Here is a 27438-nt window from a genome sequence, read left to right as displayed (position 1 = left end):
ATTTAAATTTATAAATTTTTTTGCTATTATAAAATTAAAATTATATTCTTGCATAACTAAATTAGGAGTTATAAATTGAATAAAAAAATTATAAAAAATCTGGCCACCCACCCAATCCAACACCCTCCACCTACCCACCACCGTAACCCACCCTAACACCACCCCCGCCGTCACCCCAGACTCACCCTATCACCACCACATCCCACCACCGTCACCCCAGACCCACCCTAACACTACCCCCACCCACCACCGTTACCGTAACCCACCTCCACCCCACCACCGTTACCGTAACCCACCCCCACCCCACCACCATCAACCCAGACACACCCTAACACCACCCCCACCCACCATAATTATCATAACCCACCCCACCCCACCCCACCACCCACCGTAAATACAAAAAAACCCAGACCCAAACCCCCACCTACCCCATCCACCACCGTCACCGTAAATAATAAAACCCAGACCCATACCCCACCCCACCTACCACCATCACCGTAACGCACCCCACCCACCACTGTCACTGTACAAAAAAAAAAAAAAAACCAAGCCCAACCCCAACCACACCCACCACCGTCACCGTAACACACCCCACCCTACCCCATACGAAAAAATCGGAAAAAAAAAACCCAAACCCACTGTAACCCCACCCCACCCATCCCCACGAAACCCAACATCCTCGAAACCCCCCCCCCCCAACTCACTCTAACTACTCACCCACCATAAAACTCCCTCCCTCCCTTGAAAAATCCTCCCTCCCCTCCCACCCGAACCCACTCTAACCGCCGCCGAACCCATCCTAACTTGGCCCCCTCCGTCGCCCACAACCTGAAAAAAAAATAGAAAAAAAGGAAGAACGAAAATACCTTATATATTATTATATTAATCCTGAATTTGGCCTCGAATTTGGTTTTAAAAGGCCAAATTCTATCATGAAACAACTAGATCTAGAGTTTCGTGGTCGAATTTGACCATAAAAACCGTCGTGCGTGGTGCCGGTGGACGGTGACGGAAAACGAGATGGAAGAAGGAGAACATAGATGGAAGAAGGGAAAAGAAGAAAGGAAGATGGAAGAGGAGATGAGAGAGAAAACGGGAGAGCAGTGAGCATATTAGAAGCCATGGCTCAAAAAATTGATAATATTACAGAAGAGGAGAGAGAAAACGAGAGAGAAATCAAAGAGTACTAAAGAGACAATGGTAAGAGTGATTTGATTAGTGGAAAAGAAAACACACGGATCATGAATTGGAATGTGTGCGATGATAGGCCGTTAGATGACATGCAAATCAATGGCTGATATTTAATTTAAGACGGTGACACGGATCGTGGAATGATCGATTAGGATAATATGTTTTTTTTTATTCATAGCTACGTACTAATAAAAACACTACTGTACTCTTAAAAAATGATTAACTTTATGTAACTTATCAATTGTAAGATTCAGAAATGTTTGGAAATTCAAATTGATTCAATACGACATATTTAATGTATATTAGTTATTATATGTAATAAATAATAATGTATGGTACGATTGATATCATACTATCATTGGTATGAATAGATAATCAATAAATGTCTCTGATTATTAAAACTTAAAATAGTTGATGATCGATCTAATTGAATACTTCTACTTCTCCATCCGTTTTCTTTAACTTGCAAGTTGCAACATATATATGTTGCAGCCTTGTAGGCACGTAATCTTAAAAGGTGATCAGAGAGGGTAAGAGAACAAAGTAATTCAGCAATATAACTTTAACACCAAAATTATGGAATAGTTACAAACAATTGTCAATTATTACTTTATTAGACTAATGGGAAATTGAATAATTGTGATTTTAATTAAATATCCAAATATAGTTCTGTAACATTAAATTATTAGTTTATTACAATATCAATTATCGATTTATCGTATTCAAAGTACCAACTCATCAAATCATGGTCATGACGTGATCTTTAAAAACAAGAAGTTGATAACCTGATAATAATCAATAATGAAACAATAATACATTAATACCTTATAAATTTGTAATAGACTAATATTTAATAAACAACAACAAGACTATAACCAAACTTGAAACATAACACATTAACATGATATAGAATATGAGAATTTATGTAATTCTATATAATCTGATATCTGAATCGATTTATCGTATTCAAAGTAGCAACTCATAAAAATATGGTCATGACACGATATCTAAAACAATCCAACAAGAAGCTGATAACCTGATAATATTTGATAATGAAACAATAATACATTATAAATTTATAATAGACTAATATGATAATATCTAATAAACAACAACAAGAGTATAACCAAACTTGAAACATAACATATTAACATGATATAAAATAATTAAATAAATGAAGATTTGTGTAATTGTATATAATCCGATGTCTGAAAATAAAGTGACGAAATACCAACTTGATATAAAACGAAACCAGCTAATCGGTCAAAAACTCTTTAAACCCAATTTCTACTCGATCCATTTTTTTTTTCACCAACCTATACTGACCTGCTAATGAAATGGAAATACTAGTCCCAACTTGATATAAAACAAAACACGCTAACTGGTCAAAACCACTTTTTAGAACTCAATTTCAACCCAAATCAAACCGACTTTATCTAGTTCGCTAAAGAAATGAACCTTTTCAACCCGATCCAATTTAACCGATTACCAAACTAACCCGAATTATTTTAGCACCAAACCGAGTATAAACCGAACCGATATGAATCGAATTAGCATTAACTAGGGTAAACCCGCCCCTGAACCGACCCGTTTCAAAATAATTCGTTCATGACCCGAACCGATGTGAACCTGAACCGACGTTGACCCGGTAAAACCGCCCCTGAACCGACCTGTTTCAAACCGATCCGATTATGAACCGAATCGTTTAAAAACCGAACCAGCATTGACCCGAGTAAACCCGCCCCTGAACTGACCCGTGTCTAACCGATCTGATTATGACCCGAACTGTTTATAAACCGAATCGTTTATGACCTGAACCGAATTTAAACCGTACAAAAATAAACCGAAACCGAACCGACCTGTGACTAATCAGAACCGAACTGAACCGACCCGCCGTTTAAATAAAACTGTTTCAACCCGAACCGTTTCAAACCGAAACCGTTTCAAACCAAAGTCAAACCGAACTGCCAAACCGAAGTCCCACCCCTACTTACAAGTTAATATAGGTTTGTTTCTCCTAAAATTACCCCCCACAAATCCAAACAACACAAATTTCATTAATTAAACAAACAGCCGGTACCTTTCATCCGCGGCCAGATCTTTTCTGAATGGCTTCGACGGAGCAACCTTTAAAGAAGAGAAAACTTTACGAAACTCCACCACCACCACCACCACCGTCACAGCCCCACCACCACCACCACCTCCTCCTCCGCCTCCACCGCAGGAGAATTTCCCACCACCACCTCAAACTCCGCCTCAATTATCGCACGAAGAAATTCTTCGAAGACGAAGGAATCAGGAAGAAATTTGGAATGTCTACGAAAATTACAAGACTATTAAGCGCTGTATCTCCTCTGCCAGGGACCCCCGTCACATGCCTGAGCTTGAGCAAGCCTATCTTTCTCTAATTTCTGCTTCTAGAGGTTCGTGTTTCTCTTTCTCCCTCCCATTTTCTTGTAATTTTATGTCATAAATCTTTCTGAATTCGTGTAAATTAATCAAATAATTGAAATTTGGATTAGATTTTCGTGGAAGACTGGAGCTTTTTGTACTGGATTTAGTTTGTTGATTTACTAGGGTTTTGTATTTTAATGCATGTTGACTTAATTGGTATAATTTGTGATGTAATATTTAACATCTTGGTCGATGAAAACAGAAATCAGTCTAACAATTGAAGGATTTTGCTTTAATAGGCACTTACTTTAGAGTGTTTTCTTAAACCATTTATGATTATATTTGCCTTGTGTATTTAGACCTTTGGTTGATTTCTGTATTGACTACCCCGAATCATCAAGTCGTCGTGGTTAAGATTCCATTAATATAGATTCATGGTTGATTAAGGTATATATGTAATTCTGGATGTACATGTAATTTTTGTGATTCATGGTTGACCAAGGTATAATATAGATTGAGAATTTACTTGTTGGAACCCAATGTATTAGTAAGTTGCTTGTTGCTTTTAATGGCATGTCTTGCCTATGTTCCTTGGAGTAAGGATGCAACAGGGCTTTTCCTTCATTTTCGTTGGTGAAAGATTGTAACGTATAACCCTTGGATACACCATATATGTCTCTTGTAAGTCTTAAGGATATGGACCGAATTTCAGTAAAGATGCTAGTCAAATTGCCAAACATATATATTAATTGATCAAAATTTGATTTGTGGACATTGTCACAGAACACGAACTATTAATTCTGTGTTTTGGAATGATTTTCCTTAAATTAGTATTGGAGAGGGAGGTGCCCGGCAATGTGGCATGATTCAAGCCTACGTGAAACCATAAGTTAATTGTTTATTTTTTTTTGCTCGCTGAGCACCAAAATAGGATATTTGGTAAGGAATCAATCTGGGAAATCTATCGATGCCTAGATGGGAGTCCTATGAGAGGTATGGAAGTAATGTAGTTGGTATGCTCTAATAGTAGTGGATTGCTAGAGTAATGTACAATCAACCTTGCGTATGCACAAATGCAATTTAACGATGAATAGCAATTGGTCAAATGTACAATCAACCTTGCGTATGCACAAATGCAATTTAACGATGAATAGCAATTGGTCAACCAGTCAGCTGAATTTTTCAAAACTTGTTTTCTGAATTATTTTAATAATAAATCTCTTTCTCAGTCTGGAGACTTAGGGGGCTTTGAGCTGTATGTAGTTTAGATGTTGATACTTGATACTATGGTGGAAGTTGCACCATATGGAAAATTGTGTGTCCATTAATGAAATAGATATGTACTGTATTTGACACTGAGGTGGTTAGCATTGCGATACCATTTGGGAGTGGTGAGGCGGGGTAAGATCAAGTCAGTAGGATTTGGTCCTAGTATAGTAAAACCCTTCAAATTTGAGGAAATGAGCCATCATGTTAATAAAATGTGACTAATACACATTGTTTTGAGTAAAAAGTATGGTAAGAATACGCACTTTTGCTCACATATGATCAATGCTAGTGTGTTACATTAGTTAAGAATCTAAGATAATATACATATAATCTAAAGTGTACAATAATCTTATAGTACAAGAAAAAATATTGAGTTTAAGAATAATAATTGACCATCTATAAAGCAACTAGATAAATTCTTCATTAAAATCAAAGTTTTTTTTTGTGTGTAATCAATGCTCTTTATGTCCAGATCTTCTTGTTTCTGTGACTTTGACATCGCCATCACAGTCCCCACATCCAAAGTTTGTTTATAACTTCCTATAATCATTAACTTCATTCAAAACAACACAAATTACTTTGTTGCTGTTGCGTTATTGTCATCATCACGAATTTCTAGTTGCTAAACATTCACTTTCACATTCACATGAAGGAGATGAAAGAAAGATGAATAATGTCTATTTATCAATAATTGCAATGTAAAATAGAATGATAAAAGAAATATGATAAATCACCCAAAAAAAAAAAAAAATCACTTTGAGATGGGCTTGTTTGTCTTCTTTGTTTCTACTCATTATGTATAAGGCTTTCCTAGCTGCTTTTTTTTTAGCTTGGGTAAATGTCCTATATTGGCAGCTCATTTTTGATGTTTCTGCTTGAGCTTCAGGCTGTATAAACATACATCTTTGATTGGTGTAAACAGTTCCGCTTCTTTGTATGTTCCTTATGATAACATTGTATAAAAATTAAAAACTGTTATTTTATTATATGCTTACTTAAACAAGAAGCTATTGCTTAAAATTTGATTTTCTTTTCTAACTTAATTAGCAAACTTATCATCTCCAAGTTACTCAGTTACTGTTCACAACTAGAGGAGCTACATATTCAGCTCAAAATCCGAGTAGCAAATTTCTTAAATTTCGGTCATTCATCTCCACTTGAATCCCACTAGTCAACTGCACAATTAAGTACTTAGAACTTTAGGAAAAATGGGGGAATTGGGTGAACTTGGTTTTTTTTTTTTTTGTCAATATTAGTCACTGGATTAGGCAACCCAACATTCCTGTTGCATTGTGAAAGGTATAGAAGTGCAAATCAAGGTATAGAGGTGCAAATCAATACAACTCATTCATCAAGTTCATAGACCATTTTGGTAAACAAGCATAAAATCTAGGGTTTGAAAGTTGGTCTATATGAATTATTGGGTTTAGATAATAATCGACAACTTGCAATGGCTATGGAGTTGGGACAACCCAAAAAAAAAAAATAAAAAATAAATAAATCAGGCATTTAATTACCAGTGTAAAAAGATCATCCATTTTTGATTGGCATGGAAATTTGTATGTAAAACCTTAGACATCCCCCAAAATCTTTGTAATTCCTTAAGTCATTGGAAAAAAGTGATGGCCTCACAAGAGTACAACCTAAAGAACAAAATTAAGCATCTTAAAAGACTGGTCTTAGTTCTGTAATTACAACTTTACAGCATGTTTTCTAAGATTTATGAAAAGCATGTGGATGGCATCTAGGAATTGTACATATACCCCACCTCTTTATTGCCATGCTATCTTATATTATTCCTATTCATCCTTCAATAGATTTGGTGTTACTGGTCAAATGTGGACGTTTTTCCATGTGAAGCTGTTTTGTCCTAAACTTGGACTGAGAAGCTTGATATTCAATACATACATCATCTGTGTCTCTTGTTGCAGGTTGTGCTAGTGTTAAGCGTATTTTATCCGAGTTTATCCCTCGGTATGGATCATACTGCCCTACAGCTCTTGAAGCTGCTGGACAAGTTGTAATTAATATGCATAATTGGAGTGTGCCTGTGATAAGCAGAGGGGAGGATGCTGATGGCGTTTCCTTTGAGACTGCTAAGAATTGTGTGACTGGCTTGGTTGATATCTGCTGTACAGCCTCACTCGAGGCACCTTCATCATCTGTTATCCGAGGCATTTGCTCTGCTGTGTTTCTTAATGTTGCTACCTTCTTTTCAGCATCACTTGATGGCAAAGATATATTTCAGATTATGGATGGAGAATGCCTTAAGATGCAAGGCTCTGAAGAAATATTTATTATGCTGAAGCAGAGAATTTTAGAAGAAGATGTATCTCCACTACTCAAGTTATTGAAGTTTCGAGCTTTATGTCTTCTTAGGATCTTTTTTCTTTGCCCTAAAGATTTTCTTTCTGCTTGCTTTGAGCTCTTCAGTACCCATGCAGCAGATAGATTTTGTAGAGAAGGAAAATACTTTCTCACTCAGTTGTGTTGTGCACTCAACGTTGATGATGACTGTTATGTCTCCACTGTGAATGGAGAACGTTCCGAGTCTGAAGCTAGTACAGGTTGTAAGGAATCAGACACTTTAAGAAAGAATGACAATAGCAAAAGGCCGGAGTCTGTTGGCGATTTTCATGGAAACAGAAAAGGATTCTTTAGAAGCTGCTTGCTGGGAGTGGTAAGGCTTTTAATTGACTTTGCCTTAATGTTAGTTTCCTCCCTCTTTAGTCTGATTGACAATTACTTCACATTTCAAGGACACCATACCAGGGAAAATTGACTGAAGAACCAAAAGATTAAACTGCATCTATATTTCGACATGTGACAACAAATTGTGTTGTGTACTTGTATAGGTTACCTACATACATATGTCATTCCCTCCCTAAAATTCAGTCCTATAACAGAATAGTTGTTGATTGGGTGTTATCGTTGTTGACCTTAGCTCAGTTAAACGTAGTTTATGCTGTGTGATTCCTTCTTTGGCTGATTTACTGTTTTTCTTTTCCATTTTTTTTCTATTGCTGACAGCGAGACAGTTTCTTCTTTTTGTTTACTTATGTCTTATTCTCTTTGACTGGAGTGCTTCAAATTTTTTCTTCTTTCTTTTGTTTTATAGAGGGATATGTAATTCTTAAATGATACTTTATCTTTGAATATTCTCTTTTTATTTTTATATATAAACAGGTGAAGGATCAAACAGCCAAGCAAATGAAGAGATTATTTTTAGTGGAGAGATGCTACCAATAAGATAGCATGAGTTCATCTGAGCCATTTTGTTTTATGTCATCCTACTGCCATTTCAACACAATCCCATGATTCTAATCGGGCTACTATATCTGGGCCTCTAGGGTCGTTTTTCTTATTCTATTGTAGGCAATTGAGTCATCTCTGAGTTTTTCTTTTCGATAGATTTTTTCGGCGGTTTCTTTCTTCCTTATTCTTTTTCTTTTTTTCCTTTTTTTTTTTCATTATTTATTTATTTATTTTAATTTTGTTGTGGTTGTAGTTGTGATGGTGGTTTGATGGATTTCCTGGTTCCATTCTGGTTATGTGTCATAATATCAAATTGAGCAATACCAGCTTTTTCCCTTAGTTTTGAAAAAAAAATTATCTTCTGTTCCAGGTTCTTCACAAAGATCCCTCCTTAAAGAAGTGGATATTTTCTAGGTACCAAAGACTGCAGAAATCTGCATCCTCTGAAGCTGTCTCTCAGGTCACCAACGCTTTTCAGGGAATCTTTGAATCTTTTAATGAACAGGTCCATGAAGCCATAGAAGATAGTGATGAAGAAGGTTCAGATTCATCCAAATATGTTAGCAAGCATTATATGGTTCAAGGGATATCTAATCAACACGGGGTCCTTTGTGAAGCACCTAGAAAAGATTCCTTGCAAATTCATGATAATTCGTTCAAGAATGAGTTGGCAAATAAAAGTTCAGGGCAGTTTTTGAGGCGACATGGCTCTATGATATCTCTTGAAAGTAACCACCACTCAAATACTAGCTCTAACCATGATAGTGGAGGCTCCAAGTGCATGGAATTTGGTGGGAAGGAGCAAGATGTATGTCGTGGCTGGATTCCCATGGCTAAAGACCAACTTGGTGACCAGTTACTCTCCCCCATGTCCCGAAATTCATCTCAAATTAAAATAGATCCTTTTGAACAGCAAAGTCAGACAGCCCAACTTGAGAAAAATCATGCTTTGAACGTAAATGCCTCGAGATTCTCTAGTGGTCATCCAGTTGATTCTATTTTCGGAAGCAAAACAGGTGTGCCTTACCCATCTGCATCAAACCAAGTTATTTGGTTTTCAGATGGGGACCCTCAAGCAATGGATGTGTTTTCTGCTTCAAGACAGCTCTGGCTAGGTTCTTTGTCTTCTGACACTTCTGAGGCTGCAGTAAGATATGAACTTGAGAAATTTGGTCCTGTAGAAAACTTCTCAATTTATCCAGTCAAAAGGTTTGCCCTGGTTGAGTATAGAAGCCTATTCGATGCCATTAAGGCCCGGGATTTCATGCGTAGATATTCTCCCTGGGGGTATCCAGTTCGTGTCAAATTTATTGATAGTGGGTTGGGAACAAGAGGCGCAGTCCATGGTGTGGCCATTGGCTCCAGCTGCCATGTGTATGTGGCCAATTTGATGAACCAGTGGGTGAAGGATGAGCTTATGCGTGAAACAATGAAGGTAATTAGTAAAGGTCCTCGTTTGGTTACTGAATTGACAAGTGAAGCTGCATTACTTTTGGAGTTTGAGACTCCTGAAGAAGCAGCTAATGCGATGGAATGTGTCAGGCAGATTCGGAGAGGGACAAACAGTTTTAAAGCTGCTGGTGCGGGAGCTGATATGTCCAGATCCCATCCTAGCTTTTGGAATGTGGGTCCTCCTGTCAGCAGTGCCTTTGGGATGTGCAACACCGTGCTTGGTTCCCCTCATGGTCAAACAGCTGGAAGCCCAACTCACAGGTTCCTCCCCTGCCATATTTTCACCCCTAACCCCTTCCCCCACTAAGAAAAAGAAACTAACAACTAACTTGTCCTTCAGATTTAGTCTATACTCCACAGGATTATACTTCTTTCGTTCCAAATTAGTTGACATGTTTTGATTTTTGACTAACATTTGTGAAGTATAAATATGAAAAAACATAGTCATGTCGATTCTTTTTAGATCCTTTTCAATGTTAATTAAAATTTAATTTTTAGTATTTTTTACAATGGACAGTATAAAATCTTTGTATTGGCCTTAGCTTTAATGCTGTGCTCTTACTCAAGCTGCTTCCCCATTACATGTCTCTACGCAACCTCTTTCCCCACCTTCTGCTTTTGTAGTTTCTGTAAACATTCTCATGTATTACTGTGTATTGCGTGACCTTTATTTATTGCAAATCATGATCTTGAATATGTATGGGCTCGTTTATATTGATATATCTGTCAACTTTTTGACTGGTAATTACTTTCAGTGTCAAGGCTAGTGTTTGAAACTAATTCGCTTCGTATTTCTTGATGAGACTTTTAACGCAGAACCATTTTACACAGGATGCATAATGCAACTTTACCTTTTACGTTAAATTCTGAAGGCATTCCTCCTGAATATCCATCACCTAAAACAAGCTATGAGAAGCAAGGATATCTGCAAGGTGGACTAGTCTCTCAGCCAAATAATGCTGCTTCTGGTTGCATAGATACACGAGTATTAGGGAGCAGCCAAGGTTTGTGCTCTTTTAATTGTGTGACATATCTAGGAATGCAGGAGCTTGTCAAGTTAGTAATCGTCAAATTATTTTTACATGCTATTTTGCTAGAAAACTTGCTCTCCATACACTGATTTTCTGAATCAGTGGACTCTATTTAGATGAGTCATTCACACTTATATGTTTGATCATACAGGTTATAAGCCGGGTATGTCAGGACAGATGTGGTTATACAGGAAACCAGAGCCTGAAGTGCAAACTTCAGGAGGAACTGTTGTTTGTACACCTATAGCAACCCAAGGACCTATTAATGCTCCACCTCAGTCTTTTCAAACTCCACCTTACATGCAACCTGTTTATCCACCACCCTCCAGTTCCTGGGATGCACACAGTTTGAGCTACCACATGTCTCTGAATCCAATTCATGCAAATGTTGTACCTACTATTGTACATAGTAATCCCATTCCTCCTCCTTTTGCTCAAGCTTCAGTGACCCCATTGTCACAAATATCAGGAAGCGGTATTCAGGTATTTAGTCAAATGGTTCCCCCGCCAATTATACCTCCTCTTTTGTCAACAATGCCGCCACCTCAACCTGATATACCACCTCAGTTTCCTCCTCCACCTATTGTCCCTCCTCCTCCCTGTTCACCTCCGCCACCTCCTCCGCCGCCTGCTATGGACCCACCCCCACCTGCTACCCAGCCTAATGACATGATAAGTGCTGTTGGTGGCTTGCAGATCCAGTGGCAGGGTACATTATCAAAAAGTGGAGTTCATTATTGTAATATTTATGCACATAGTGTTGATTCAGATCTTTGTAAATATTCAATTTCTGTTTCAGAGCCTGCTGGGTAAGGACTTTTTTTTCCTTTTCTTTTTCTTAAAAAAATGCTAACTATGGAATTCTCCAATATTTGTTAATGATCAATGACTGGCATTTTCTTTTCTTAGGTGGCCAGCAAAATTGGACATGACAAAACGCACAGATTTTCGCCATGTTAAGGCTACATTTACCAACACCCCATCATTCAGAGTGAGTCATTTGTTTTTGTCTCAATCAAAGATATGCAATTTCGAAGCCCAATAGGCATTGGACTTATAGTTAACTTCATCTAGAGTGAAAAATTGACATTTCTAATAATGCAATCTTTTAACTTAGTTTGTTCAATTTCAGATTATCGATTGTAAATATTATTATACACTCCTCTCCTTCCCTCTTTTTTCCACAAAGTATGCATGATAGGATAGATAGGGTATATGGGGAGTGTTTTTTTTGTTGTTATCCTAAAGAATGCTCATGATAAGATCACATATTGCTCAATTTTTCATCATCTAAGTAATACATTACTACAGTAGTGTCAAAGTTCTTTGATGGTGATACAAAGTTTTGAGAAAATAGTCTCGGTGTTTGTTGATGGTGATAAATTTTTTGAAAAATTTGAGCCACTAGTACTACGGGGATCACCAATTTTATCTTGCTCTCTCTCTCTCTCTCTTTGGGGGTGGGGTGGGGGAGGGGGTGGGATGAGTTTGGCAGGGGTTTGTTAAGGTTTAATAAGTCAGAATTGGCAAGCAGCTTTGTTATGCATTATAATAATATGTAATCTAAGCATGTATTGAATTGTCCATTCTTCTTTTTAGATAATGACCAGATCTTCATCTGCCCATTTTCTATCATGCTTTGGCCTTTTTAGTTAAGAATTTACGTATAGGAAAACTTGGCATAGTTTAGTTTAAAATGATTTGGGAAATAAAGATAATTGCGTTGTCTGAAAAATTCTTTTTAATTGTTTTGTCTAAGGTTTGCCCTCTTGTCTTTTTTTGTTACTCCATTGTATTGTTAGAAAGTAGAGTGATGTAATGAACTGACTTAGGGGAGGGTATTATGGGCAGTTTAGTATGTTAGTAGTTATCAAATGTAGTATGGGCAATATGGGTAGTCTAGTATTATTAGATTAGTAGATGTTAGCCTTAGTATAAATAGAGAGAGGAGAGAAAGAAGAGGGTAGGCAGAAATTTTTTAGGGAAACCTAGAGAGAGTCATGGCCTAAAGCCATTTTGGAGAGTTGTGAGCTAAACTAACTATTGAAGATTGATAGCCTTAAGCTATTAAACCTATCTTTTGTAAACCTTTGCCATTTTCAATCAATATTCAAGCTTTAATCTTTATTTACTAGAAATATTAAATCAGAATTATAAACCCAGAAAATCAGTTCATCACACTTGGTATCAGAGCGGTGGTCCTGTGACTGCCGGCGTCAGAAACCACCTCGTCAGCCAAAAAAAAAAAAAAAAATGCAGTTTGCTGGAACAGAAGTAGCACATCTCATGAGTCAATGGATTCAAGAGGGATTCGAACACCTTTCACGCATAAGGGAGCTAAAAACTTCAGATCTCAAGGAGGAGGAGCAGAGAACTCGACAAGAGCTTCAACTTCCAGAGTTTAATGGAAGAAATTTGGATGATTGGATTCTTCAATTAGAGGATTCCTTCCAATTTTTCTAGTTAAATGAGGAGGTGAAATTGAAGGCTGCCATCATTGGGCTTAGCGACAAAGCATTGCAGTGGTTTGAATGTGAACACAGGTGGCTACCACTACGTGAGTGGCGGGTTCTGAAGGTAGTGTTGGTGAGTCGTTTCGGCTCGTCATCGTCCGGGCAGGAGCAACCAACTCCATATCTGACACAATCAATCGAAGAGGAAACAAAGGTGTCATCTCAAATATTCTCAAAGGAGGTAGAGGAAATCATGAAGAGAATCACCGGAAATGTTCAAAGAGATTTGGACAAAATCACTAACAAAGCCTCTTCTCCAATGAAGATGAAGGAAGAAGACTATCAAGCAAAATTGGAAGATGAAAATGCAGATAACGAAGAGGAGGAGCAGGTACACCCTAGATTAGAAGTTGATAAGGGGATTTTTTTTGGGGGTGTAACTGTTGGTAGTTCGGAAAACCGTGACAGGGGTTTTAGAGAAGTCAAATACTAAAATCTAGTGGAAGGCTTGGAAATTTTGGAGATGGGTCTAAGGGTGGAGGTAAAAGTGGGTTTTCTGATGCAAGTGGTTTTGGTAGAGGGGCAAGCGCTTCTGAAGGTGGTGCATCTGGTGGTGGGGCTCGTGAATTTAGCGGTGTTTTCTGTATTGTGCGAAGGAGAGATGCTGGTGGTTTTTGACGGAGGTGGGTCAGGAGGGTGTTTCGTAAAGGGCGGCGCCAATGGTAGTGGATCCGGCGGTGGTCCAGGAGTTTGGGCTGGAAAAGATGAGCGTGGTGGCCTGAACAGAGAAGGTTTTGTGAAAGGCGGGTTCAGAGCAAGCGGGTCTGGCAGCAGGCCCGTAGAGGATTCAAGCAAAAGAAACAGAGATGGTTCACCCTCCTTTGCTGTCGAAAAATCTGGAGGTCTGTGTGGTTGGTGTGGTGGAGGACATGGGTGGCTCGCCGGAGAAAAATGTGGTGGATGGTGCAGGAACGTCCATGGCAGAGGTGGTGTTGGTCGTGGTGGCTTCACGCAGCAGAGTGGTGATTTCTCTAGTGGTTTTTCCGGCGGTGGTCGCTTGGTCGGAAATGGACTAGGGTACTTTGCAGGTGGTGGAATGAAGGGTGGAGAGCTTCATGAGTGGTGGATATTTGGTGGGTTCCAAAAGAGGAATTTGACCGAGTCAAGCTTTAGCTTGGAGAGGAAGCCAGTGATGAATATGTTAGTAAGGGTAAATTGCTCATGTTGAGAAGTGGGGATGTGGGACATGTGGCAAAATATGGTAACTCAGTTATAAAAACATGGAATAACTTTGAAAATATGTTGACTGATGACCAAGCAAGTAGGGCCATCATCAGCTATGAGAACATGGGGCACGTGCCTAGGTCTTCCCTGGCAAATCCAATTGCATCTCCGAATAATGAATCAAGACCCTCCCAGCCAACAATATTTGCTACCAATATTTTCCCTATTTCTCGAAGTTCCTTATTTCTCAAATTTTCAATTTTCCCCCTACATCACCCAAAACCTACAACCCCTACATTTTACAACACAATCTGCAATTTTTGCCTTGTTTTGGAAGCCTTGAGTGGTGGTGTGATGACCTTCAGTACGATGCCAAGCTATAGACCTTAGGACAAGGTGAAAGTTTAGGGGAATGAACTGACTTAGGGGATGGTATTATGGGCAGTTTAGTATGTTACTTCCTCTGTTCTTTTTTACTTTACGTATATCTTTTATCACGCTTGTCAATGCAAAACTTTAACGGTCAATAACTTTAATTCTCCATAAGTAAAAATTATATAAGTTATATATTATGATGGTAGTTATTGAGACGAATTTAAAAGAATCCCACATGCATATGTTTTTCCTTACATATTATTCACAAAAGACGGTCAAAGGAGAGGTGGTGAATAGTGTAAAAGTCAAAGCGGGTCAAGTAAAAAAGAACCGGAAGAAGTAGTAGTTATCAAATATAGTATGGGCAATATGGGAAGTCTAGTATTATTAGGTTAGTAGTTATTAGCCTTAGTATAAATAGAGAGAGGAGAGAAAGAAGAGGGTAGGCAGAAATTTGTTAGGGAAACCTAGAGAGAGTCATGGCCTAAAGCCATTTTGGAGAGTTGTGAGCTAAACTCACTATTGAAGATTGATAGCCTTAAGCTATTAAACCTATATTTTGTAAACCTTTGCCATTTTCAATCAATATTCAAGCTTTAATCTTTATTTACTAGCAATATTAAATCAGAACTATAAACCCAGAAAATTAGTTCATCACAAGTGAGAGTTGTGGTCATAACTTGTGATCACTATTACAGAAGCAATTAATTGGCATCAAAATTATAATCTATCTTTTTATTTGGCTTCTTATGTGTAGTTAAGTTGTTTTAAACATGATTTTGACTAGCTTTTTTTTTTTGTTTTTTTTGTTTTTTTGGTATGGAACAGAGGGAGGTATGCGTGCTTGTACCATCTTCAGCTGCTGATCATAAAGGAGTAAGTTACTTTATATACACAGAAATATATTCACGCCAAAAAAAAAAAAAAAAAAAGCTCACGTTATCTACTTTTGTCATTGGGGATGTTTACCATTATCTTGGTCTATTGGACTATAATTTCTCATTTTATGATTTTATAGTACTTGTAAGAGTTACGCTGATGTGATGGAGAACTTAATTGGCTTGTGATGATGTTAGGAGACAAAACCTTCTTAAATGAATGCCATACTTCCCATATTTGAGAACGATTGAACACTTTCCTCTTTCATTCCTTCTATATTAATTTGAGCACCTTTTGAGAAAGACACTATAATTATTTAAATACACATCTCTTTTCATTACCAACAAGTTAGGGCCCCACTCACTCACATTTGATAAAAATAATCTATTTTTTATTACATCAACATTTTCAATAAAAAAAACCTCACTATCTCCTACCACATCTCTTTTCAGTTGCAACAATTTGTCATTTGCACTATTCACAAAATTCTATTTACCATATTTGTAAGAAAAATATATATAAGTGAGATCTTGTTAGATTTGTCTTGATTCATATTTCCAAAATATTAACTTATGTTTCCTTTGATTTTGTAGTTTACGTGTTTTTACTTTAGCACTATTCACACACTTCCCTTTGATTGTGTTTTTTGATTTATACGTAATGAAAAATATAGTAATGTAGGATCTTGTTAGATTCATCACGATATATATTTTCAAAATATCAGCTGTTTATAATTTTTGTTTATCGGTAATCAAAGATATTAATGGTTGAATTTTTGCATTGACAAACATGACTAAAGAAACGTGTCAACTAATAGGAAACGGAGGAAGTATAATTTTACAATTTGGTAATTGAAGATATTAGTGGTTAAACTATGCATTGACAAGTGTGAAAGTAAAATTGTTGCAAATAAAACGAAAATAAAGGAAGATGTGATAACATCTCAACTACTTGTCACCTAAAATATATGCTCATATCAGTGTTTAAAATATCTTGGTACTGCGGAAGTAATAAAGTGTAAAATGAATGGAGTGCAAAATACAATTAAACTGAGGAAAGTTCTTCCACCTCATTGTCTAGTTTACTATCTTCCTGTAATTCTGTATTAATGTTGTTGATATCTTTCATGGATGTTGTTGAAGTTTTCCATTTTTAAGTGAAATAAACAACTTTGCTGTCTGGCTCACAACTACTTGACATCTAATTTTTAGGTGCTTACCCAAGAATGTGGCAGCGTAAACCTAGTAAATTTACCTTATTCTGGCTTATCTAATTTCAATTGAACTTTTTAATTTTTTTTTTCCATGATTAGAGCTTATTTATTATTATTTGAACTAATCTGATTAGATTGTTTGATTTGACTAAAATTTGTCCTTAACACGTTGTACGCTAATATTTTTCATTCTGGAATTAGTGATATTTAACGGTAAAAAATTCGCTCATTAAATGATAAAATATGATATGAACTTTTTTTCTTTTTATCTAACCTTAAATAAGTATCAAGGTTTTTGATTGAATAAGGTGAACTAAACATTGCCTAATAGGTTCAGCTATGCTATTTCTTGGTCTGCTGTTTCAAATAGTATATGTCACCAACAATCAACTGCCCTTGCCCTTTCTGTAATTAGTATCACCGTCTGTATATCCTTATTTGTAACCAAAGTCTTTAATATTCTTTGCTTACTGCTGGTGTAACTCATGTAAGACTTGTTAGTGGGTGGTATCACTTGCCAATGTTGGCACTGTTAGTGGGTGGTGGTTCCACCAATAATTAAAATTATCAACTCTCCTTGTGTTCATGAAATTTTCTTGATGTTTATAAGTATTGTTTTTCTTTAATGTTAAAATTCTTTTCCATTCTCACAAGCTCTTGTATCCCCTTGCTCCTTCCTGAAAAAAGTGGTTATGATGATTGTTGGCATGCTTACCTTATTCTTTTCTTGCTACAGTTTCAGGACTTTATTTTGTATCTAAAGCAAAGAGAATGTGCTGGAGTTATTAAGATCCCAGCCACAAAAGCTGTATGGGCAAGGCTTCTTTTCATCCTTCCATGCTCACCAGAGGCTTGTTCGATGCTTTCCCTAAAGTCGAACCCTTCTGATTCCCTTATCACCGTGGTGTTGCCAAAAGATGCAAATGTGGAATGTGCATGACATATCTTGTTTAAAAGACAATTGAGGAGGCATATATGTTAACTGGAAAGGCTTATCACAAGTGATCCTGTGTGCGAGACATGAAAGTATTGGAAAGCTTGGTCTTTTTATAACAGTAAACCTGCAGTTGAAAAAGTTTACTTCTATGGTTTCAAATGCAGTGCATGGAGCTAAATTCAGTTAAAATAGTGAAGCTCAACTAGCAGCAAAAATATATTCAGTTTTAGTACAGTGGATAGAGTTATCAGAGCAAACATGTCAATTGCGGCTGCTTTATGGTACATGCAATTAGAACTCTCAACGTTGTGAGGTGCATTCTTAGGCCAACAAATTTACCAAAGATGATTGTTAGTATAGTCTGGAAATTCTTGTTTCTAACTTTACAAATTCTGCATCTGGTACCATGTAACCTTGCGCAGCTAACAACTTGGATGTACTGCAAATGTAAATAGTTTCCCATGTTGTTCAGAAATTGATGGGATTTTTGAGTTACAATAATGCATTTGCTTGGTTACAATTCTAAATTAAAACTCAGTAGTGCCGTGGCGGTGCCATGTGGGTGCAAGATTGACTTCCCTCTTACGGAAAGGCAACCTTAGTACCAACTCCCCACTTCCCCTAAGAACTAAATACACTTCCTCTATCTCAAAAAAAAAAAAAAACCGTGATCAATTCTAATTCTAATGAAAAGTGGGAAGTTAATAACCATTCCGTTATGACAACAACATTATATGTCTTAAAATAAAAATATAATCTTACAAAATGTTTCAGGGTCTTCTGATGTATCCTACGGGAGAGTTACGTCTCTAAGACTGGATCTGTTGACGCATGTTCGGCTGTTCGGAGTTTTGCCTCCGACGATCAAGTTAGTAACTATCGAAATTGAGTAAATGCGAAAAGTAAAGTAGATCTATCGGATCCCGAGATGAGGTGATTTCAATGTTGCGACTGAATAGTAAAGTAATTGTAATAATTTTAATGGGTCCCAAAGTAATAAATATCCCTATTTATAGGGCATCGGAGTGTGTGCCTTTATCCTAGGTTATTTACCCTAGGTAATTGGGCTGCACCGTTTTACGGTGCCTTTGGATTTGGGGCCATGAAGGCCACCATTTCCCTAATGAGGAAGGGTGCCACGTGTCTGTCTAGGGACGACTCCTAGGATGACACGTGTCACTTCCCCATTAGGCCACTTGTTTAGGGTATTTTTACCCTAAACATTTGCCCCTCACAGGGATGACGTGGCATGCCACGTGGCGCATGTGACACTTGTCAAGTATGCATGGGTGATGATTATTTTAACCATTTCACTTTATGAGGAAAAATTCAGGGGCGGGAAAATTACTGGAATGCCCCTGAATTTATCCCTCTATAAATAGAGATTTACCCCTCCCTCATTTTCGACATTTTCCAAAAAAGTCTAGGGAGAGAAGCTGAGAGATTTTTTAGAGAGAAATTTTGACTTTCTGCCGTCTGTATTTGCCGTTTGCTAGCAGTCGGTCGTTTGTTTTCACAAACTTCATACAAACTTCGAAAGGTACCGTCTCTCTTTACTATTTACTTTTATTTCTTGTTTCATTTGTGCCACTTGTTTTTTGCACTTTTTTCAAATGGTTTCACAAGCACACACGACACGGCCTAGGACTTTTGTTTGCCGGTCACCTAGTACAACTGAATCTAGAACTTGGGGTGCCACCTCTCCTCTTTCGGACTCCTCTTCTTCGACCATGACTCTCTCTGTGTGTCCTGTGCAGGACACTATGGCTCGGACTAAAAGGACCACTTAGGGCCTTATAAATAGTGATGATGGAGATGGCACCATTGAAGTACAAAGGAATGAGGTTTCTGATTACCCACTCGGCCCTCCAAGTACGTTGGGTGATTCTATTTTATAAGAGTCGGAGGAGAAGTTCGGCTCTTTAGCAGGCGGGTCCCAAATAGACTCAAGAAATTCTACCAAGGTGTCATCTGATGCGGAGGGTGAAATTGCCGAGGAGATGGCACAAGAAGAAGATGAAGAAGAGGAGGGAGAGGTAGCCTCCACATCCTGCATGTATGACCCTTACTCAATTTCAATGTTGAACAAAGTGTACCAGATGATGAAGGGTAAATTGGCCGCCTACCAAATGACTCACCACATGGGTGAGGGTTACACCATATGCATGCCTCGAGCAGGCGGCGGGTCAGTGGTATGGGAAGACACCCAGCCGAACGCCGACCGATATTTTGGTTGCTATAAGGTGGCTATTAATGCCGACCTTCGCTTTCCCCTCCATTATGTTGTGAAGGACATCCCGAGGGGTTACAATTTTGGCGTGTGGCTACTTGCCCCTAACTCCTGGGTAAACATCCTGGGGTATGTTGCCACCTGCAAGTTGTAAGACATTGAGGTCGGCTTTGAGGCATTTACTTAAATGCATTATTTGAGCCGAGCTCCTGGCGGTGGGGACGCCTGATACACTATTACTACCCACAAGGGTTATTTGATGAGCTTGGACAACAATTCCAAGTGGAAGGATTGGAGGAACAAGTTTTACCTCATCTCCTCCCCCAACCGGCAGGAAAACATCGATTTCAACATGTGGAATCGGGATCCTTACCTTCTAGGTAAGAAGGCACACCTGCCGCCTGTCCGGGACCAAATTTTGGATTCGAACTTCTTTGGGGACCTGGATGATGGAGAGGAGATATGGGTTCCTAAATACTGGGTGCCCTCATATAAATGGCTGATAGACGACCTCTTCCTGTTTGCCTGCGGTCTCTGAACATTCATAGACCGAAGTGGGTAATCTGGACATCCGGCCCGTATATATATATATAATTGAGATCATGTGAGAACCAAGGTGAATAATGAGAACTAGGAACTAATCTGAGCCCTTGATTCATTCGATCCAACGATTGAGATACCGTCCACGTTTTTAACTTAGTAATGGCATTTTTGGTAAATTATTGTATTATATCCAGACATATCTACCGTTCTTTTTTGCCTTCTCTCTTTTCTTCATGCCTCTTCTTCATGCTTTCTCTCTCTTCCTTTAAACTCTCTGATGCAATTTTTTTTCATTGTTCTTCGTAATCAAATTCCCTTAATTTGTTCTTGGATCTTCTTCTTCTATTATATCTGAATAAGTTATTGATTTTTTTCTTTTTGATTTGATTAGTTGTGAGTTTTAAAGTTTGGGTTATTATTTGAAGTTTGAAATTAGGGTTTTCGCTATCTTTCTTTAATTAATTTCTGTTTTTGCGTTTCTCATTTAGATTACTGATTTTTTTATTGTTTTGTTGGTAATTTTATGTTCTACTTTTTTTCTTCGTTTTTTATTTTTATTTTTTATTTTTTTATTTTTTTTGTGTATGCTAGGAATTCGATTGGAATTATTGTATTTGATGTTTTATTGTTATTGTGATAGCAATTTTGGAGTGACTTTTCTTTAATTGATTAAATGGTTGTTTTGTAGTGATAGGTTTGCATCTGGACATTCATTAACAATTCGTGAAATGTTGGAGGTCAATTATGCTGAACTCAATGGCGTTACTGCTTTTGAAGCTTCTGGTGATCTTTGTTTTTTGTATTAAACGTTTGATTAATTTTGGAATTCTTGGAGCAATTTTATCTATTTAGGTATTTTATGTGAAATGTGATATGTAATTAAAATGTTCAATTACTGATTTAGAACTCAATTTTATGAGCTGAATTCGATTGTCTCATTTACTTTTATGCTTATAATATTTACTTTTGTGCTTATATTATTTACTTTTTGAGTTGATAATGATTAAATTTTGCATTTTGTTGTGTGGTGTTGATGTTTATGGCTGCCCCCCGGGAGAGTTGTTGTTTGGTAGTAGCAGCAAGGGCACTGCAGATTTTTGTTGTGGCCTTGGGCGTTATGTGAATGGTTGTGGTGCTGGCTGGTTGTTGTTGAGTGTTGTGGCTCTTGGTGGTCAAGGGGCAGTTGAGTTGTTGTGCGTTAAGCTGTTTTTGTTGGTAATTGGTTGTATTTTTGTGTGTTTGTGTGTGTGTGTTTTGTTTGGCATTCTAGTCGAGGTGTGTGAACTCTGTGGCTGTTTGGGCAATTGTGTTGGGTGTGCTATGTGTAGTGTACTAGTGTGTAGTGTGAGCACATGAATGGCATTGATTGTACAGGCTTGCTCAGAAGAAGAAGCGCAAACTCGTCTTGTGTGGGCATTCTCTTGGTGGAGCTGTGAGTGTACTTAGAAATGTTGCTTCATCTTTTTTGTTTTCCTTGCGGAGTGCAAATCATTACAATTATCAATTATGCTGTCTTGCTTTGATCATAGGTTACAGCACTGGCCACACTAGCCATTTTAAGAGCTATTGTTGTGTCTTCTCCAGTGAAAGACAATGAAAAGTTGGAAGCTGTGGCAGGCTGTGTGAGTTGCTGCCACAATACCCTTCTCATTACCTTGTTTGTTTTTGTGGTTTAGGAAGAGAGGGTAGAGAAACAACTAAAGGGAGTTTAAAGTATTACACTTACATAACGTTTTGTACTTGCAAGGCCAGGCTGTGTAGCCATGATGTTTGTATGATTGTAGCTAATAATGATCCCACTGTCAAGGAAGGAATATTCATAGGAATTGGACTAGTTCATGGGAACTGTGTATGTGCTGTAGTTAATGATCCCACTGTCAAGGGAGGAACTTATTTTCCCATCTCATATTCACAATCAAGAAGCACTTGAGGGCACAATATTTTGGTGCTCAATTCAACCTACAATGCTTGTATCTTGTAGATATTGGTGTTGGTTGAGAATTTTTTATTTACTTCGAATTTTTAATTTACACTATCCTACTAGCTCAATTGGTAGAGCATTGTGCAAATGCACAAAAAATGTGGGTTTGAATCCCACGAAGGTTTATATATTAGATAAATTTATTTTTTATTGACCCTACTTTTGATATTTTTTTTATGTACTTTTAGAATATTTAGATTTACTTTTTAGTATTTTGTATCTACTTTTGAGATATATTAGAAAATGACTTAAAATACGATGTAAAAGGTCATGTGTAACAAGTTATTCTTACTCTTTCTTACTATGAAATATTGTGTAATGGTATTTTGGAAGAGCCGATACATACTGTTGCTATATAATGCTTTTGAACTTTGATTTTTGTAATTTGATTTACTTTATAGGTAATTTGATTTACTTTTGAGAAATTTTCATTTACTTTAGTGTGTTTTTATATATTAGAGCTAATTTGATTATATACATTAATGTTAATTTGATTTACTTTTTAGTTATTTTGATTAACTTTTGAGGTATTTTGTATAACTTTACAAGTTTATTTATATTTATTTTAAGAGACAACCTGATTAGGGGATTTTTCCCCACCAATCACCATCTGACAAGTGGACCAATCAGGTTCCGCCATGTGTCCGTCACATGGGGCAATAAGAGCCTGCCACGTGTCAAGCAGTGATCCGTCCACTATGGACCAATTACGACACGACACGTGTCCTTCCCATGACACCTGGGATAACCGGTCACCTAGGCCCAACTTCCGAGGGAAACCCAATCAGCCCAAGGTTAACCTAAACCTAGATTGACACGTTTCCCGAGGTTATAAATACCTCCCTTAATCCCCATTAAGGGAGATTACGCTAAAAAGCAGATTACACACATTAAACACTCTCACCTAGAGAGACCCAATCACTTTAATTTCCGCATTAATTACTCCTTAATCAAGTACTAACTTGACCGTCGGAGGCGGATCTCCAATCATCCGGAGCATTGATAAGTGGCATTTATGCCACTATTTAGATCCTCTAATCGCCGTATTTTTCTACGTTTGTCCCTTGTTTGTACCCCTTTTGCTCTGTTTCTCTCTTTATTATGTTTTTTTGCTTTTCCTCGTGTTTTGTAGGCTTTTGGAGTTGATTTTAATAGAATTAAGAGCTTGGAGAATTGGAGTTCATTTGAAGAGCTACAAAGGAAGTTAAGGAGCAAGCAAGCAAGGCCATGCGGACAACGCGGGTCGCGCTTTCAGAATGGCGCGGGCGCGCCAAACCAAGCGCGGGCGTGCCTAACATTGGGGTTGAAAATATTGAAGGAGGCAGAATGTAGGCGCGATTTGGGCGCGGCTTAGGCGCGGGCGCGCCTAAGATAGGCGCGGGCGCGCCTAAGATAGGCGCGGGCGCGCCTAAGATAGGCGCGGGCGCGCCTAAGATAGGCGCGGGCGCTCCTAAGATAGGCGCGGGCGCTCAAGGGCCTGAACTCCGAAACTAACCTTTGTTCACTCTTTTAGCCATAACGTTTTATCTACAAATTGGATTGAGGTGATTCAAGTTGCATTGGAAACTAGACTTAAAGAGCTTTCCAACGGTAGGTTGCACGCCCATAGAAGACTCCTAGAACAGAAGTTATGGCCGTTTGAAAATGAATGTCGCTGTCAGGCCAATCCCAGTGCGCGGGCGCGCAGGCAAATATCGCGGGCGCGCACGAGCAGCTACGGGTCTTTTAAACGCTTCTTCCTCTCCTTTTTTTTAGAATTTTTGGTGGTGGGTTTCTTTGGGGTTTTCTCTCTCCTCTTTGAGGGGTTAAACCCTAACATCTCTCCATCAATCTTCACATAAATTAGGCTTAGATTTAGTTTTAATCTTTGTTTTTATACTTTGCAATGTAGATTAAGAGTAATTTAGGGTATTTTAGAGAGAGAAAGTGAAGAGCTTCAATGGTGGATTGAAGAAGATGAAGATGCAAAGTGACATTGTTTTGGATTCCTTTTCAATACTTCAATGAGCATTCTAAACTCTATCTCATTTATTGTTCTTTCTTAATTTCTTGCTTGATTAGAGTAGTTGTTTAGTTTAATTGCTTCTCTTTGTTCTTCTTGTTGGGTTTTGTGTTAGTTGTTCATGATTAGTGAGTAATTCCCTTTACTAAGGGATTGGTGATAGCATGTGGTGAATCTTGAATGTATTAGGCTAGACAAATGTTGGTTATATGTGATTAAATATACCTTGTAACCATGTTTTACTAATTACTCCATGTGAATGGCCAATCATGTGTTGTAATTGGGTGGATTGAACTAAGTTATGACGATAGGGTAACTTAGGGATATCCATTAGGTGATCGATTCTATGCAAAAACCTTAACTTTCACAGCTTATGACGATAGTATGAGCATGTGTTAAGTTGGGAAAGCCTTTGACCCCGATAGGTGGTTAGATGGTATTGTTGGTATTGCCTTATATGAGATATTTGGTTTGCATGTAAACTCATTTCCATTGCCTAACTTTATTGAAGATCATTGTCATGTTTGACCCTCTCCCTTGGTGTTAGTTTAACTTAATATAAATCTCATTTTTGTTTATTGTTCTATCCATCCTATCTCTTTGACCTAGCTTAATTGGTGGTGGTGTTGATAGTGTTTATGTCGTCTCCGTGGTTCGACCCTCTACTTACCACTAAACTTGTTTAGTGTAGGTGTAGGTTTATAAATATTGTTTGGTTGAGGGTAGTTAGTCCAACGACCTAATTATCCTTCACCAAAATGGCGCCGTTGCCGGGGACGGCTTCCATTATTGTTGTATTACCTTATTGAGTCTAGGTCTTTGCGAATATTTTCTTTTCTTTTTGTTTATTTTTTTTTGTTTAAAAAAAAAAAGGGAAAAAAAAGGGGAAATTCCAAAAATATTTGAGCTTTCTTATTTGGTTGCTATTCACCTTCCAAAATGCAACTAAATGAGTTTGTTCCCTCTTTTTCTTTTTCTTATTTTAATTTTTCTTTTGATTCTTTTGATTTTTCTTTTCCCCCTCCCCTCAAGCATAGAGTTTCTTTCAACTTTGTGCTTGCTTGTCATATGAGCATCGTATATGCTCTATTTCTTGAAATGTTTTCCGATGCGTATGACAAGCTTTTGCGTTCTTTGTCCGGTTATTTACTAATAAGGTCAATCTTGGACCTTAAACAAGACTTTCTCGGGAAGTAACCCGTGTTTATATTGCTTTTACTTTTCTTTTATATCTTTTAATTTTGTTTTCCTCTTGTTTATCTTTGTATATAGGTACTTGATGTCTATACTTTTGCGCATGACCTTGGACCGAGAACCATAAGAAGTAGCAAACCAAGGAATATTTTTTAAATGGAAGTTGAAGCATCAAAGAAGAGCAATTTAATGGAAATGAGGAAAATGACTTAATTTGCGGGTTTCTACACCCACCTAACATTTTGGTTCACTCTTTCCATCTCCTCTCTTTTGTTGCTTTACCCTTTTATTTTCATATGGTTTGAAAGCTAAATGTTTGTGGTTTTGTTGTTTCCTTCTTCCCTTTCTTGGTCTCTTGATTGCTTGATTTACCCCCCATACATACCAAGGTTTATTTTTGACTTTGGTTATTCTATATTTGGATGGCCATGAGTGCCTTATTGACTTGACTTTTGGTATGCATGGCTTTGTCGTTGATCATGCTCTCTTCTAGCGCAATTTGTATATACATTCTCAAGTTGTTCTCGTTTTGTGAATATTTGTTTGTATAGCGTATTTTCCTTTGAAAACAAGGCAAGTTTGCATATGTGTTTTGATCCGTTCTTGTTTTGGTCTTACTACTTTGAACTTGTGTCCTTGAATGTTTTCCTTCCTAATTGGTAATGGTATGCACGGTTTGAGAGTGTTTTGGGTTGAGTTAAACATATTTTAATGCTAAGGTAGCGGTTTTAAGAACTTTGGGATACTTGTAGCCTTAATCCATGGTTGTGGTAAGACGGTGTCGCTCTCCATAGTGGATATGAACCCCTTAGGTCGGTAATTGCTATACAAATCCCGTGTGAGGTTTATTTATTCTAGCCTTCATCAACTTTGTTGAGTGGCATATTTGGATCCTTGGTTATGCATTTCTCAATCCAGAGTTTGACTTCTATCTACCCGAGATCGTGACCGAACCCTTTAAGGGAGGACATAGGCATTTTTCATTTTCTTATCCTTCTTTTTGTTTTGTTACAAAATTGGTTTTCTTTTAAATTTGCCCCTCTTGCTAACCCTTTGAGCCTATTTCCCTTTCTTGATTTTGAGCCACATTACAAACCGAATGACCTTTTGTTCCCCTAAACCTTTTGTTTATGTGAAGCATGTTGGTTTGAGAATTGTTTTGTGTTGATTTTGAACGCAAATGAGAAAGTTGTAGTTCTTTGGTCAAGCAAGTGAGTAAACTGTGTTTCTATTCAGTGAAATAAGAGCAAATGCTTATGAAAATCCGTCCTTACTCAAATAAGGTAAGGACCAAAAAAAAAAAAAAAAAAAAAAAAAAAAAAAAAAAAAAAAAAAAAATTCATATCCCTCGTGTTTGAGCATTGAGGACAATGCTCCGTTCAAGTGTGGGGGAGTCCTGTTTCTTAGTCTTGTTAGTGTGTGTTTATTGAATAAGTGTGGGGGAATACCACCAAATTTTTAAATTTTTTCAAAATTTTTCCCACCTTACACCCCAAGCATACCCTTACAACCAATAAAAGACCTTTAGACCCTATAGAGTTTAGTCTTTATCGATGGAGGAAGATAGTTGTCAAGCTTATAGAGAGAGAGTGCATAGCCAAGACGTCGGGATAACCTTCTCATCGTTTTCATTTCTTTATCTTTTTCCGGTTCCTTCGAGGAACCATGAGAAGCCCACCTAATGGTTGACTTGAAGCTAGTGGAGAGAACGCGGCTAGCTAGTTTGGGATGAAAGGTGAATTGTACGGCTCTTAGTTCTCTATGCTTAGCTTAGTCTATGTTTCTTTCAACCCTAAACATCTTGGAACGTGCATA

General features: G+C 37.7%; 1 protein-coding gene across 1 annotated transcript; it reads left to right on the top strand.

The window, feature by feature from the left end:
* Positions 1–1020: 1020 nt before the first annotated feature.
* On the top strand, positions 1021–18168 carry LOC110724350. The gene is made up of 9 exons (XM_021903772.1): positions 1021–1103; positions 3265–3614; positions 6786–7534; positions 8480–9822; positions 10393–10565; positions 10744–11401; positions 11502–11583; positions 15473–15520; positions 17473–18168. Exons 1-9 carry the CDS (start codon positions 1021–1023, stop codon positions 17674–17676), a joined length of 3690 nt encoding a protein of 1229 aa, XP_021759464.1. The 3' UTR covers positions 17677–18168.
* The last annotated feature ends 9270 nt before the right edge of the window (positions 18169–27438 follow it).

The sequence above is a fragment of the Chenopodium quinoa genome, unplaced genomic scaffold (assembly GCF_001683475.1).
Source record: "Chenopodium quinoa cultivar QQ74 unplaced genomic scaffold, ASM168347v1, whole genome shotgun sequence".
Lineage (NCBI taxonomy): Eukaryota > Viridiplantae > Streptophyta > Magnoliopsida > Caryophyllales > Amaranthaceae > Chenopodium > Chenopodium quinoa.
The sequence above is the reverse complement of the archived record's forward strand: the minus strand, read 5'-3'. Positions and strand labels throughout refer to the sequence as shown.

Excerpts from the sequence above, each read along its gene's own strand:
- LOC110724350 (XM_021903772.1), top strand. The coding sequence starts at position 1,021 with ATGGAAGAAGGAGAACATAGATGGAAGAAGGGAAAAGAAGAAAGGAAG. Across the intron at positions 3,615-6,785 it reads TCTAATTTCTGCTTCTAGAG|GTTGTGCTAGTGTTAAGCGT; the intron begins GTTCGTGTTTCT and ends CTCTTGTTGCAG. Across the intron at positions 15,521-17,472 it reads CAGCTGCTGATCATAAAGGA|TTTCAGGACTTTATTTTGTA; the intron begins GTAAGTTACTTT and ends TTCTTGCTACAG.